Here is a 13,445-nt window from a genome sequence, read left to right as displayed (position 1 = left end):
GTAGAGATCATCACTAAAGCTCTTTAACAACAGTGCTCAGTAGTTAGTAGATACAGTAGATAAACAGAAATGTATAATATTCATTGCGCCATTAGTAGTAGAAATTGGAAATATACTCCTTTTAGGGAATTAACAGTATTTTGTAGTTGTACTTTAAATTTAGTTGGTTACTTATGACCTGTTAAAATCGTCTTCGGTTTGATACATTTTACATTATTGTCCAGCGTAAACGGCCCTTAACGTTGTAACTAATCATCTAATATCATCGTGTGCTAATCTAGTAATACTTTTAATTATATATCGCCCTGCTTGAGTTTATCACTAATTTATTAATTTTATTATTTAACACAACACAGTGCTGAAACTGCTATCTTAATTAAGTCACTTGAGACTATTTATAAATTTTTATTTACGTTGATGGTAAATTTAAATACATGTATGGGTTGGCCTAAAGCAAAGGAGGTGCAAAAAAAGACTTTTTTTAGTAGGTACAATAACGTCTGTTCTGATCTGATGATCGCGATCATCGCGGTCAACCTAACACACTCCTCCTCGCTTCGCTCGTCGTCGCACCTATCTTGTCTCTGTTACTTAAATTTACTTTTCCAAATGATTGATTTTAATTTGTCAAGTAGTGGTTTCAACTTGCGGGTCAAATATCTCGGCCATTTTTGATTTTAGATAAAAGTTTTTCCTACAAAACATGCTTATTTTAGCGTATTCTCTACGATAACACAATAAAAAATAGGTGTCATAATAACATCACTCCGATGAAAATTTTTCTAAGTGTCGGCACCCCCTTTGCTTTAGTCCAACCCCGTTTTTATATTTAAATTGTTGAATAACTATTAAAAATTTAATTTACATGCAATCCTCTCTGCTCTGCCCGAAGGTTGACTCCTTTTGTACATTCAGTTTTTTCTTTTGTGCAATAGTTTAAATAAATAAATAAAATCCCAATGACATAAAATCCGATATGAATTATCGAATGTTAAAATCTTCTCAATCAGATCTTTTCAAAATGAGTAAATTTAAAAGTAATTGTATTTACGCAGGTTTTTCGCTTAATGGCGAGCTTTTAATGGATGCGCTGGGTGGTGAAACAACGTTCGCTGACGTGCAGGGCGATAACTTCGTGCCCGCTTGCACACTTGGAGTGGGACAGAAAGCCAGGTATGTAATGATGTATACCCCAAAATACCAATTAATAATTATTTGATGGTTTCAGGCAAAAAGTACTAGAGTATAAGTTTTAATTTTAACTTTTAAGGCGGTTCCCTGAGCCAGAAGGCGAAAAATCTCCTTATATGATCATATTTTTCTATGACGCGTTGATATTCGTAGACGTGGAAAAAATATATGTAGTTCTTGACTATATTATCTTTAATAACATAGCTTCCGATACACGAATTATGACACTTCGCTCGATACAATTAATTCCTAAAGTAACCTCTAACTCGGACTATTAATCAAACTTTACTCGGTTTTTTATTATGTGATACTATAAACAAAAAAAGAAGAAAAAACAATCTTAACTTAAATAGTAATTTCTTAGCTTTCGAATTTCGATATTGTAAGGTAACATAAAAATGAATAAAACTCGACAAAATTCGATCAAAATAGACACTTGACGCGCATGATCTTTCCCGTTCTTTCTTGCGAAATGTAACAGTAACAGCAGCAAACCGATGGACCGGCCTTAATGGAATCTTAACAAGAAATTTTACCCAGTGCTTTAGCCACCGGTCCCACCGGTCGGCCAACGTGCACAGGATAATGGGGCGCCATCGCCTCAACAGCGAGCTACTGTCCGCGCGCGAATTCCGTGCACAGCTCAGGAATGTTAGGAATGTTAGCCGTCGTGACAGAGTGGTGTCATTTTGTCCGCGCGCGAATTCCATGCACGGCTGAGGAATGTTAGGAATGTTGGGCGTCGTGACAGAGTGGTATAATTTTGTCCGCGCGCGAATTCCGTGCACGGCTGAGGAATGTTAGGAATATTGGGCGTCGTGACAGAGTGGTGTCATTTTGTCCGCGCGCGAATTCCGTGCACGGCTGAGGAATGTTAGGAATGTTGGGCGTCGTGACAGAGTGGTGTCATTTTGTCCACGCGCGAATTCCGTGCACGGCTGAGGAATGTTAGGAATGTTGGGCGACGTGACAGAGTGGTGTCATTTTGTCCGCGCGCGAATTCCGTGCACGGCGGAGGAATGTTAGGAATGTTGGGCGTCGTGACGGAGTGGTGTCATTTTGTCCGCGCGCGAATTCCGTGCACGGCTGAGGAATGTTAGGAATGTTGGGCGTCGTGATAGAGTGGTGTCATTTTGTACATACGGGCACGGCGCACGGCGCACCCCTCCCCCCCCCCCACTTCCTCGACCTCCGAATGCACGGAATTGGGGCGCGGACAGTACATAATTTATTCTATTAACTTATTGGTTGTCAGTTTATACATTATAGCTATTATTTTATTCGTTTATTATACTTTCTATATACTTCCTTTCAGGTTGACGTACGGACAAGACGTTAACTCATTGAAGTTCTTTACAATGTGCGGTCTTCAGGAGGGCTACGAACCTTTCTGCGTGTAAGTACCTACCTATATATATATATGTTAAAATTATACGTGTTTCAAGTTTTATCATCTTTTGTTTACGTGACAGACACGCGATTAAAAGTGACATTTAATCGCGTCGTGGTGTTAAAAATGACACTTAATTTATCACGTGGATAAAGCCATCTATAATACGCCTGACACTTATTCGAAGGTAGTTAAAAATATTTTTCCGATTTTCTTCTTTATCACAAGTTGCTGCAATTAACTTTTTAGCCACTACGTACGTACGCACGCATAAAGAACTATACAGGGTGGCTAAAAAATAAGTGCATTCCCTTTGCCAGGGAGGTTTTGGGATTATACTGAGCAACTTTTACTACGGGACCAACCACGAAATCGCGAAAAAAAAATGTACCCTCCCATAGAAAATGGACCAGCTGAAATGTATGAAACAGCCAAATTTTTTTTTGCGATTTCGGGGTTGGTCCCATAGTAAAAGTTGCTCAGTATAATCCCAAAACCTCCCTGGCAACGGGAATGCACTTATTTATACACCATGTATAAGCAAGTGATGACGATGATCGAAATTAAACTATCGTGAGACATATTTCAAAATATTTTGATTTCGGACTCTTCGGGAGTCCTTCCTCCTGTGCGTAAGTAAAAGTGCGTGAGGATGATGATGTTTTTTTTTTATAGTAACATGAAGCGAGACGTCACCCACTGGTACACGAAGGACCAGCCCATTTTCGAAAACACCGATGAGATGATCGACACTAGGATTGACGTTACGAGAATACCGGCTGGCTCAGGTATAACTTTTTTGTTCCAGTCTGTAAATTATCTCAGATGATTTTTTCGGGCACGGGCCCTAATCTCTGTTAAACAAAAGGTTTTGTTTCCTTTATGCAGTGGTTGCTTACTAGTAGCCCCGACATTAAAAAGCAAATTTACCATCCTATTTAGAAAGAAAGAAAGAAAGAAAGAAAATACATTTATTTAACGCCACAACAGATTACATATATGAAAAAAGGAAACATACAGACAACAAACATTGGACGCTAAAATAGGACCCCACTCAGCATAATGCCGCGGTAATCCGCGGCGCTGGTTTTCAGTGGGGACCTGACTTAAAACTATGAGTTGGTGGCGACACATACGCCAACGACACAAATAAAAACAATAACAAAATTAAAAAAATAGAAAAAATAAAAACAATAATGAAATATAAAATGCACAATGAATTAAGTATATATAACAAAACATAGAATAAAAGCTTACAAAAAATTTACAAAAAAAAAAAATTTGAATTAAAACTGTAACCTAAAAACTTAAAGCTAGCCACAAAACAGATTTATATGGTTCAAATTCACCAAACAGCCCATTCGGAGATAACACGTTTTGTTATCTCCAAAGAAAATACCACCCTGATTGTTCTCTGCATAAGCTGTCACATAAATTTGAACCTTAATACTATCACGATAGTTGCTTTTTAAGCGATATGGTTGCTTTGGCACGTGCTGAAGGCCGCTCTTAAAAATAACAAAGGCTTTTGTTGGCCCGATAAGGGCCCGAGCCCGAAAAAATCATCTGAGATAATTCATACTATACTTTGACCGTACACTAAGAGCGGAAGTGCCAGTATCAAAAACAGCGAACCTGACTACGCGTCTAAAGTATCTGCATTCTCTAGTAACTTCACTTTTTTTCAGATACGCCGCCATGTTTGAAAATATCGCACAACACGTTCGAGACTATGGAGAAAGCGAACTGGGAGTTCTTGAGGATGTCGCTACCTGTCATCTGTCATGCGCAATTTATCGAGTAAGTTTTTCGATGTTATTTATAAACAACATGTCGCGACACGATGATATTTATCGCGACACGATGATGGTAATGATGGGATTTGAGGTAGTCGATCTATATAAGATACCCGTTTAATATGTATATATATGGTAAATATAAAATAACCGTTTCAAATATTTTGATGCTCTTAATATTCTCGCAAGCCAAGATTCTCTCACAGCTAATAGACTGTACTGTATAGTTTGAATCTTCTCAAATGATTTTTAACGGCAAAGACCCTAATCTGTTAAACAAAAGCCATTGTTTCTTTTGTGGGAGCGCGTAGCCGTTGTGACTGAGCGCGTGGCCATTGTGTCTCAGCGCGAGGTTTTTATGTATGCATGTCTTCTTATCTTTATGTATAAGTTGTGGCGTTAAACAGCCTAGTGGGTAGTGACCCTGCCTACGAAGCAGGAGGTCCCGGGTTCGAATCCTGGTAAGGGCACTTATTTGTGTGTTTATCACAAATATTTGTTTCTGAGTTATTGATATTGATATTTATTCAATTAAAAATTTTCTGCATCACAGCTAAGGGGCGCCAATGCGCTGTAAAATTAAGTAATTAAAGCTATAGGTAATAAAGTTATACGATAAATATCACAATAATTAATAAGCTAGCTATGTTGATTCACAAAAACGTAAAAAATCTTTAAAAGTTTATGATTTTTCACTATACTTATATTGACCGGGATATAGACCGTGATAAAAACTCTAATTTTATGATTTTTGTCGGCAAACAAGTCGCAGTGAGGTGCAGAAGATAAAAAATTGTTGAGGAGTGTCCGAGAGGATGGATGTTTTCTATGTATATTAGTATTTGTATATACTTATGTATTATATATATCGCCGTCTAGTGCCCACAACACAAGCCTTATTGAGCTTACTGTGGGACTAGGTCAATCTGAGTAACATTGTCCTATAATGTTTTTTTTAAATATTATTATACTGATGAATTTAATTATTACAGTGAGCGAGAGAAAGCCCGCCGCTGGGTGGAGATCAAGGAGCGTCAACAGATGCTGATGAAAGAAGCCGCGGATGCGCAGATGCCGGCGCACATCGATCAGATCATGCGCAGTGGCTTCACTATGAACGATATCAAAGGTATGTTTACAGTTACAAATGTTATAATACAGCTCGTCTAAGCTTGTCGTAAAAGTAAGGGCAAATCGCCTAGCGTGGTACGGGCATGTGATGCGGAGGGATGAAAGTCATGTGACGAGAAAGGTATTAAGGATGAATGTGGAGAGAGGTACGAGGAGAGGAAAACCGAGGAAAAGGTGGATGGACTGTGTGAGAGATGATATGAAACGAACGCAAGTGAATGATGAGATGACGGGTGACAGAGAGGTATAGAAGAAAAAGACATGCTGTGCCGACCCCAAGTGAATGGGACAAGGGCAAGCGAATGATGATGATGACAGCTCGTCTAGGCATTCTGCACAGAAATTGAAGTGGAAAGTCTGGAAGTAACAGTTTTGAATGATTCACGGTTAGTTTCACTCGACTTAAATAGACTGGGATATAGACCGGGATTACCTTTTGTATTGTTTTTGAGCTCCCGATATTTCGACGCATTTACATGCATCTTGTTCACGGGTAATTGAAGAGAGCGTGTGGGTGTCAAAGTTGTGTAGACCGCGCTCGTGCTACCCTCAAGGCAGGAACACATTTATTCCACGTACGCAACGTATGCAATGCATTATGACATCTGAACCCTGAAATTTGTATGCTTAGAAACATAATTGTCATGCGTTGCGTTGCGTATGACAAGTATGTTTCTAAGCATACAAATTTCAGGGTTCAGATGTCATAATTAATTGCATACGTTGCGTACGTGGGATCGTGGGATAAGTGTGTCCCGAGCTTAATTCGTGCGCATCGGCTGTGTTCGCTTTCAACGCTCGAAAACAATACAAAAGGTAATCACGGTCTAATATCTCGGTCGATGAAAGTCCAGTCTGGAAGTAGCTCTATAAACGACATGTTTTTTAATCAAATTGGCTGCCTTTGTTGCTGTTATTTAATAGCTTGGTCTTCTTAGTCTAAATTCAATCCACATCATTTTTTTAGGAAGTTTATCGATCTAAAAAAAAATTGTATTATATTTTTATTCAGGTGTCCTTAATCCTTTGCTTTCGTTGATTTACCTTTTTAATGCCCAGAAAAAATAATAGACTAAAATCTCTTAATATATCTGAGCGTGTATGTTTACCCTATCCCAAACTGCACTTACTTAACCTCTATGATTTGTTTCAAGTTTTTTTTTGCTCTGTGTTACCCTATAATTTACCCTATTTTACCCCACCCAAGGTCTCCACTACGACGAAGCCGACGAGCCCAAATTGAACCTGAAGCGGCAGCCTTCCCGCCCTCCCCGAAAAGGCTCAGTGGGGAGAACCGTCACTATACAGAATTACAATTTACAGCCAGGTCTAATGAAAATAAAATCATTTTTGTCGTTCAACCTTTTAAGGGTCTCATAGATATAACTTGTAATGCCATACTTTTTAATCTTACTCTATGATATTAACTGAACTGAAATATTCATTATGCAACTTCACAGAGAACTATAATATTCATTATACAACCGCTGACTGTACTATAAATATTGAGGGTACTGAGTGATTACCTGTAATTATGAACCCATCGTCATCAGCTGCTATCGATGCGGAAAATATGATGCCAAAATATCACTATAAACTAACTCCTCATATTATTCACCGCAAAAAATGTTGTAAAATATTTGATTTGCTATCAAGCATGTTTAATGTAGCATTTTAACTATTGTTTTCAGATATTATATGTGATTTAACCTAAAAACATTTTTCTAATTTCTTCAGGTTTATGCTATTATTCATGTCACATCGTCATCTTAATTTCTTTATTCAGTTTTTTAACATCATAGTTAAAATAAAAATCATGCTATTTTTATTTGATAAATACCTCTAAATTGTTATTTATAACTGACATACGGCGATTTATTCTCAAAAACTATCTTCTACCCTAACTTTCCACATATCTCCACTTAACTCCATTGCAATTTGCACCTTATACCTTGTACTCAAGTCTCATTGTTGCAGGTCAAGTGAACGGCATGCACCGTACTACGAGCGAGGCAGAAATGTCGAAGTACGAGTTAGGAGTTCAAAGTGAAAAGGATGAAAAGAAGGATAAGAGGGGGCGGTCGCCTTTCAAGTTAGTATAGCTTTTAACTTAGGCCTACTTGCACCATTCACTAACCCGGGGTTAACCGGTAAAACCTGGAGTTTTAGTATGAATTATCTGAGATGATTTTTGTGGGCTCGGGCCCCAATATCTTAAACAAAAGTCTTTGTTTCTTTTAAAAGCGGCCTTCAGCGCGTGCCAAAGCAACCTTGTCGCTTAAAAAACAACTATCGTGATAGTATTAAGGTTCAAATTTATGTGACAGATTCAGAGAACAATCAGGGTGGTATTTTCTTTGGAAATAACAAAACGTGTTATCTTATCACCGAATGGGCTGTTTCATGAATTTGAACCATATAAATAGAATGGTAAATTTGCTTTTTAAACGGGCTTGTTCCCGTTACTTATGCCGGGGCTATTAGCAGTAAGCAGTGTAACCACTGCATAAAGGAAACAATAGCTTTTGTTTAACAGATTAGGGCCCGAGCCCGAAAAAATCATCTGAGATAATTCATACTATACCATTGGTTACCAGTACAATTTGACACTGGGTTAACGATTTAACCGGTTAACCCCGGGTTAGTGGGATGGTGCAAGTGGCGCTTAGTAACTCTGTCTGTTCCCTAAAAAAATTATATAGAGCAATGCTCTTTGATATGTAGCTAGTGAGGCCAGGTAAATGACATTGGATAGTTTTTATCAATCATTATCATCATTCCACGTATTAGACGTCGCGGACAGTAGCTAGTATAACATAAATGGAGTCCAGGAGACTAAGACCGATTATGATAGTTATTTGAGTAAAGTATATTTAAGTCAGTAAAGTTAGTTTTTGCGAGTTGAGTCACAAGCAAGAACAAAATTTGTTTTTTTTTTTCCAAAATAGAAACGAACTATAAGGAAGTAAGTGAAAGAAACTGGTCTCGTTTGGCAATTATAACATTTCGCCTCAGTGGCGAGACCTCAAACCCCCAACCCCTGAACTACCACCACCACCGATCCCGTGACCCTCCGACCCCTCAATCCCCCGACCCGAATCCCAACTTTTTTTTTCAAGGTCAAGGTTACTCCATTATAATGTTTATTTTTTAACACCAAAGTATAAACACAAATATTTCTGTACAACATAATGTGTTTTTGGCGTATGTGTAGCCACTAACTTATAGTTTTAAGTCACGTCCCCACTGAAAAGCAGCGCCACGGATTACCGCGGCATTATGGTCCTATTTTAGCGTCCAATGTCTTTTATGTCTCCTTTTCCTTATGTAATATGTTGTGGAGTTAAATAAATGTATTTTATTCCTTTCTATAATGAACCCTATTTCTTTCATTTTAAGGTTCTTCTCTAAAAGCAAGCGCGCCGAGAGCGGTGACCGCTCCAAATCCCGCAAGTCCAAGACACCAGACCCTTTCAGCGACGGCGAATTGTCGCCAGAACGGTCTGCCATGAGGCGGCCTAACCCGCAGATACGAGTGTCGCAGGTATGGACCTTAACTTGTGAGAGATACGGTTGAGTTTTGAGTGGATGACAGTTTGAACCCCTTAAAATACATGTAAAATATGGAGGGTAGAGGTAAGGAGAACACTCATATGGGGGAATAGTTGCAAATGTCCAGCTGTAAGCTATAATAGTTCCAAATCTCCAGAGAGTGGCGCTAGAGTAGCAAGAGGGTATTAAGAACTTAGCCCTTATTGACCGAGTGACGTGCGCTGAGTTGATAAATTTAATATTTTTGATGACTAGAATAGTAATAGCTATCTCTATCCTCCATAGTTATAACCAAAATGTAGTGTATAAAACCTCAACTGGGCGTATACCCTCTTACTATTGTGACGACTATTTAACGCCTTTTGACGGCCACTTTTTATACTCAGAGAGTGTTCTCTTTACGTCTACTCTCCACACTGCAAAATTAGTCGAGTTTGGTTTGAGTGACAGCCATTTTCATGTCGAGGCAGTATTTCCCATTAAACAAATTTGCTCATTAAATAATAATGTCATTCATACAGTATGAATTTTCTCAAATGATTTTTACGACTCACACCCTAATCTGTTAAACAAAAGTTTCTTTTGTTCAGCGGTTACCAATGCTACCGCTACTGACTGAACGGTAACAAGCTCGTTTAAAAAGAAATTTTACCGTCCCATTTATACGGTTCAAATTTATGTAGCAGCTCTGTATTTTGAGGCCAAACACAGGCAACCGTTCGTCCTTCATTACCCAAACTCGTTATCTCAGAATGAGCTGTTACATTTTGAAACTTATTAATACTATCACAATAGAACGACACGTTTGCTCTGCCACAAAAAAAGGCTTTTGTTTAACGAATTAGGGTCCGAGGCCTATAAATCATTTAAGAAAATTCATACTATACACATTAATTAGCATATTACACATATATTCACAAAGTACAATATAAACCATGATAACTGATTTTATAATATTAAAACATGACATTTTTTTTCCTCTTTGGTGGTGGTTATACTTTTCATTTGGCTGAAAAAATGTTGTACGGTCAATGTGGAGGAGACCGGCATATAATATAAAATGTTGGGTTGGTAATTCCGTTCACACATAGAAACGCAAGTGATTTTTGATGTATAGCGTGTCCGCCCTGTGCTATAGGTATTGAGCCCTTTCTAAAAGTGTAAACACCACTGAATTGTTACCCTGAGTTTTTATAATTTGTGTGTGAGTTTTTCTTTAATTTTGTTTTATCCCCAAGGCGAATACAAGGTATGACGCCACCCACGGCCGGCCAAGCAAGGCGTACTTGTTTGACCAAGTCAATGTGAGTCCCGTGTCCTGTGTGTGACATTGAACTATTATTACTACTTAACACAGATTTAAACTTTCACGATTTCTACACATTATTAACGCCGTCCTCGAAACGTCGGAGGTAAATCTTATATACGCGATTAACGGCGCGATACGGGAAATGAATGAGAGATTCACTAGATATGAAATAGTAAAGATATGAGACGTCCCACGGGTAAAGCTACCTTATGGCGGCGCTATTATTAACGCCGCTCCAATTAATATTGGATGGCGCTTACGTCGCATAGCGCCGCAATAATTTGCGACGCTATGCGACGTAAACGCCAGCCGCCATAAGGTACCTTTTGCCGTGAAATGTCACATATCTTTACTATTTCATATCTAGTGAATCTCTAATTTATTTCTCGAATCGCGCCGTAAGTTTCGTATTACTACATACTTATAGAACCAGTCTTTGCCGCCATGAGGTGTTGTTTTGAGAACAAACCATAGAAGCGGAGCGTGAATCTCGCGACCTAAACGCGTAACGGCCCGGCCACGACATCGCGCGGCGGCGGCCATAGGATGGAGCGAGATACAGCGATCGGACCTTTCGTTCCCACCTATGGCCGCCGCTCGCCACTGCCGCCGCCGCGCGATGTCGTGGCCGGGCCGTAGCGCCATGAGTTTTGGTCGCGTGGTACAGGTTGCGATTGCGACAATTTCATGGCTTCTCTATAGTGATAATAACTCAATAATGTGTGACCATTAATATAGGTGTTTTCTCTTTTAATTAACATTCTTCTCTATTTGGGGCATTTTCTATGAAAAGGGACCTTATTGTCGATGGCGCTTTCGCCGCACAGCGTCGCGCGGCATTGTATAGGTATTTATATCGGAGCATCGTTTATAATGGCGTAAGCGCCATCGACAATAAGGTCCCTTTTTATAGAAAATACCACATTTACTCTTTTAAATAGAAACGGACAAATTTTCTGTGGAGTCTCGTTTTTAGGGTTCCGTAACCAAAGGGTAAAAACGCGGCCCTAAGACTCCTCTGTCCATCTGTCTGTCACCAGGATGTATCTTATGAACCGTGATAGCTAGACAGTTGAAATTTTTGGTTTTATTGTCATCAGGTCAGGATCTGATAATGATGAAATCAAGAAATTTAGGCTTGTCCTTGCACATTTTGAAAATCTGAAGTAATTTTCTTGTTAAAGATAAGCTAGTGAATCTTATAAATAAATACAAATGGGTCAGTATAGAGAAGTCAGAAATTATGAGAGATAGCAAAATCTGTTCTTAGGAACCATGGCGTCGATTTTAGATTTAATAATAATGACATACAAACTTTTTTTTTTATTCTTTATACATAACCGGAAATCGAACCTGGTCAATATTCTTTATGTAATCATGTGTAGTATTTGTTTTTATAATTGATCCTGAAAGTATAAAGACCAAATTTTGCTATGAAATTTGACCATTATTTTTTTGAATGCCATTATTATTAAATCTAAAATCGAAGCCATGGTTCAGAAATCAGAAATTATTTATTTGCATTGATACAGTATGGGGATGTTACAATACATAACCTACGAACATATGTCGCTATCTCTCATAGTTACTGACTTCTCCATACTGACCCATTTGGATTGATTACCCTGTATACTAAACTCCTTTCCACAGACGAATCTCAGCAATCTCCAAGTGCCAACCCCCCAGCAGGGCAGGAAAGAAATGACTACGAGCACCCTCGCAGCCGCTCAGACGGAGATGGTGGGCAATGAGATCTTCGACGCGGAGTGTCTCAAGCTCATCAACGAGTACTTCTACGGTGTCAGGTATATATATTATTTTATAGCTTAAAAAAAAACCAACAACAACCTCCAACCCAACCGCCCCCAACATCAATTCTCTACAACTATGTAGGTCACAGAAATAAATATACCATAGAAGGCGCAAATGCATCTACTTCGCGTGTCCGAACCCCGACCAAGCGTCGAGGTTGACCGTCGCTCTTTACAGTCCACGCGCGTCAGTTGTTGCAGCCGGACATCCGTGAAAACTTAAAAAATGCTTCGTTGCATGATAATTAACTGCAACAGCCCGAAAATTGCGAGCACCCAAAGGCAAGAACATGTTTCCTATCACAGATAAGTAATTTTAAAATTATATTATGCGTAAATTTTGCATGAAAAAGTGGGCACGTTTGGTTTCAATACAAATCGTGGTATTTGCGTCCAGGGACCGGACAACCCTTTCCGCGATAAAACCCTTTCAATGGGCGACACTTAAACACGGCTAACACATTGAACGACTTTCCCTTTTGAGCTGCAAGCCCATTCATACCCTTACCTTTGACTAACCCTTACCGAAAAGCTAACCAAAAATAAGGCTAGCTCTTAATAAGGGTTACCCTTATTTTTAAGCGCTTTTTATAAAGGTTTCCCTTTGCGTGAAAGAGACAGGATTAGTATATATCTACGGTAGTGTATGAAAAGGAAAGAAAATACGTGCCTAGTCAAAGAACGCCGCCGTCGCCGCCGACGATCGCTCGGATTCGAAGTAACGTGTGCTTTATGAACAAGGTAGACGACTTAAATTAGCACGCTTATATGCTAAAAGGGAAGCCCTTTATAAGGCTAACCCTTATAAGCAATATGCAAGGTGTTGGTGAGCGGATGATAAGGGTTTTGTAAGGGTATTTGGGCTACCGATTACTCAAATGTGGTAGCTTTATATAAGGGTTTTTAAAACCAAAACAAAGGGTTTCGTCTAGCAAAGGGTATGGTGAGTTAAGCCTTATGCAATACCCTTATAAAACCCCGATAAGGGATAGCGGGCCGGTCCCTGTTTGCGTCATCTAGCGTATATATTAAATCTGTGATGTAGGTGGTGCGCTGACGTGCCCAAAATACGCTCGAATATGTAGCAAGAAGATAGGGTACGTGAGCCACCTAAGGGCGCACAGTGGATCAGTTACACTCTCATCATCATCATCATAACTTAAGAGCTTTGATTCTAGGCTTTCCACTGCCTCTCGTCTTTTCAATTTTGCCTCCCAGAATGTTTAGTTACACCAAAGAGGGATATAATAAGATAGAGCGGTACT

General features: G+C 39.2%; 1 protein-coding gene across 10 annotated transcripts in view; it reads left to right on the top strand.

The window, feature by feature from the left end:
- LOC134751859 (ryanodine receptor) overlaps positions 1-13,445 on the top strand; it is a 175,998-nt gene that overhangs the window by 72,540 nt on the left and 90,013 nt on the right. For 7 of the 10 annotated variants that reach the window (XM_063687375.1, XM_063687371.1, XM_063687368.1 and 4 more), the window contains 10 exons: positions 1,056-1,173; positions 2,507-2,587; positions 3,257-3,369; positions 4,270-4,381; positions 5,370-5,506; positions 6,716-6,835; positions 7,486-7,600; positions 8,908-9,052; positions 10,299-10,364; positions 12,020-12,174. In XM_063687375.1, the coding sequence (XP_063543445.1) occupies positions 1,056-1,173; positions 2,507-2,587; positions 3,257-3,369; positions 4,270-4,381; positions 5,370-5,506; positions 6,716-6,835; positions 7,486-7,600; positions 8,908-9,052; positions 10,299-10,364; positions 12,020-12,174 (1,162 nt within the window). The remainder of the gene's footprint in view (positions 1-1,055; positions 1,174-2,506; positions 2,588-3,256; positions 3,370-4,269; positions 4,382-5,369; positions 5,507-6,715; positions 6,836-7,485; positions 7,601-8,907; positions 9,053-10,298; positions 10,365-12,019; positions 12,175-13,445) is intronic. The other 3 variants (XM_063687372.1, XM_063687373.1, XM_063687374.1) reach the window with 2 other exon arrangements.

Source organism: Cydia strobilella, chromosome 23 (assembly GCF_947568885.1).
Source record: "Cydia strobilella chromosome 23, ilCydStro3.1, whole genome shotgun sequence".
Classification (NCBI taxonomy): domain Eukaryota; kingdom Metazoa; phylum Arthropoda; class Insecta; order Lepidoptera; family Tortricidae; genus Cydia; species Cydia strobilella.
The sequence above is the reverse complement of the archived record's forward strand: the minus strand, read 5'-3'. Positions and strand labels throughout refer to the sequence as shown.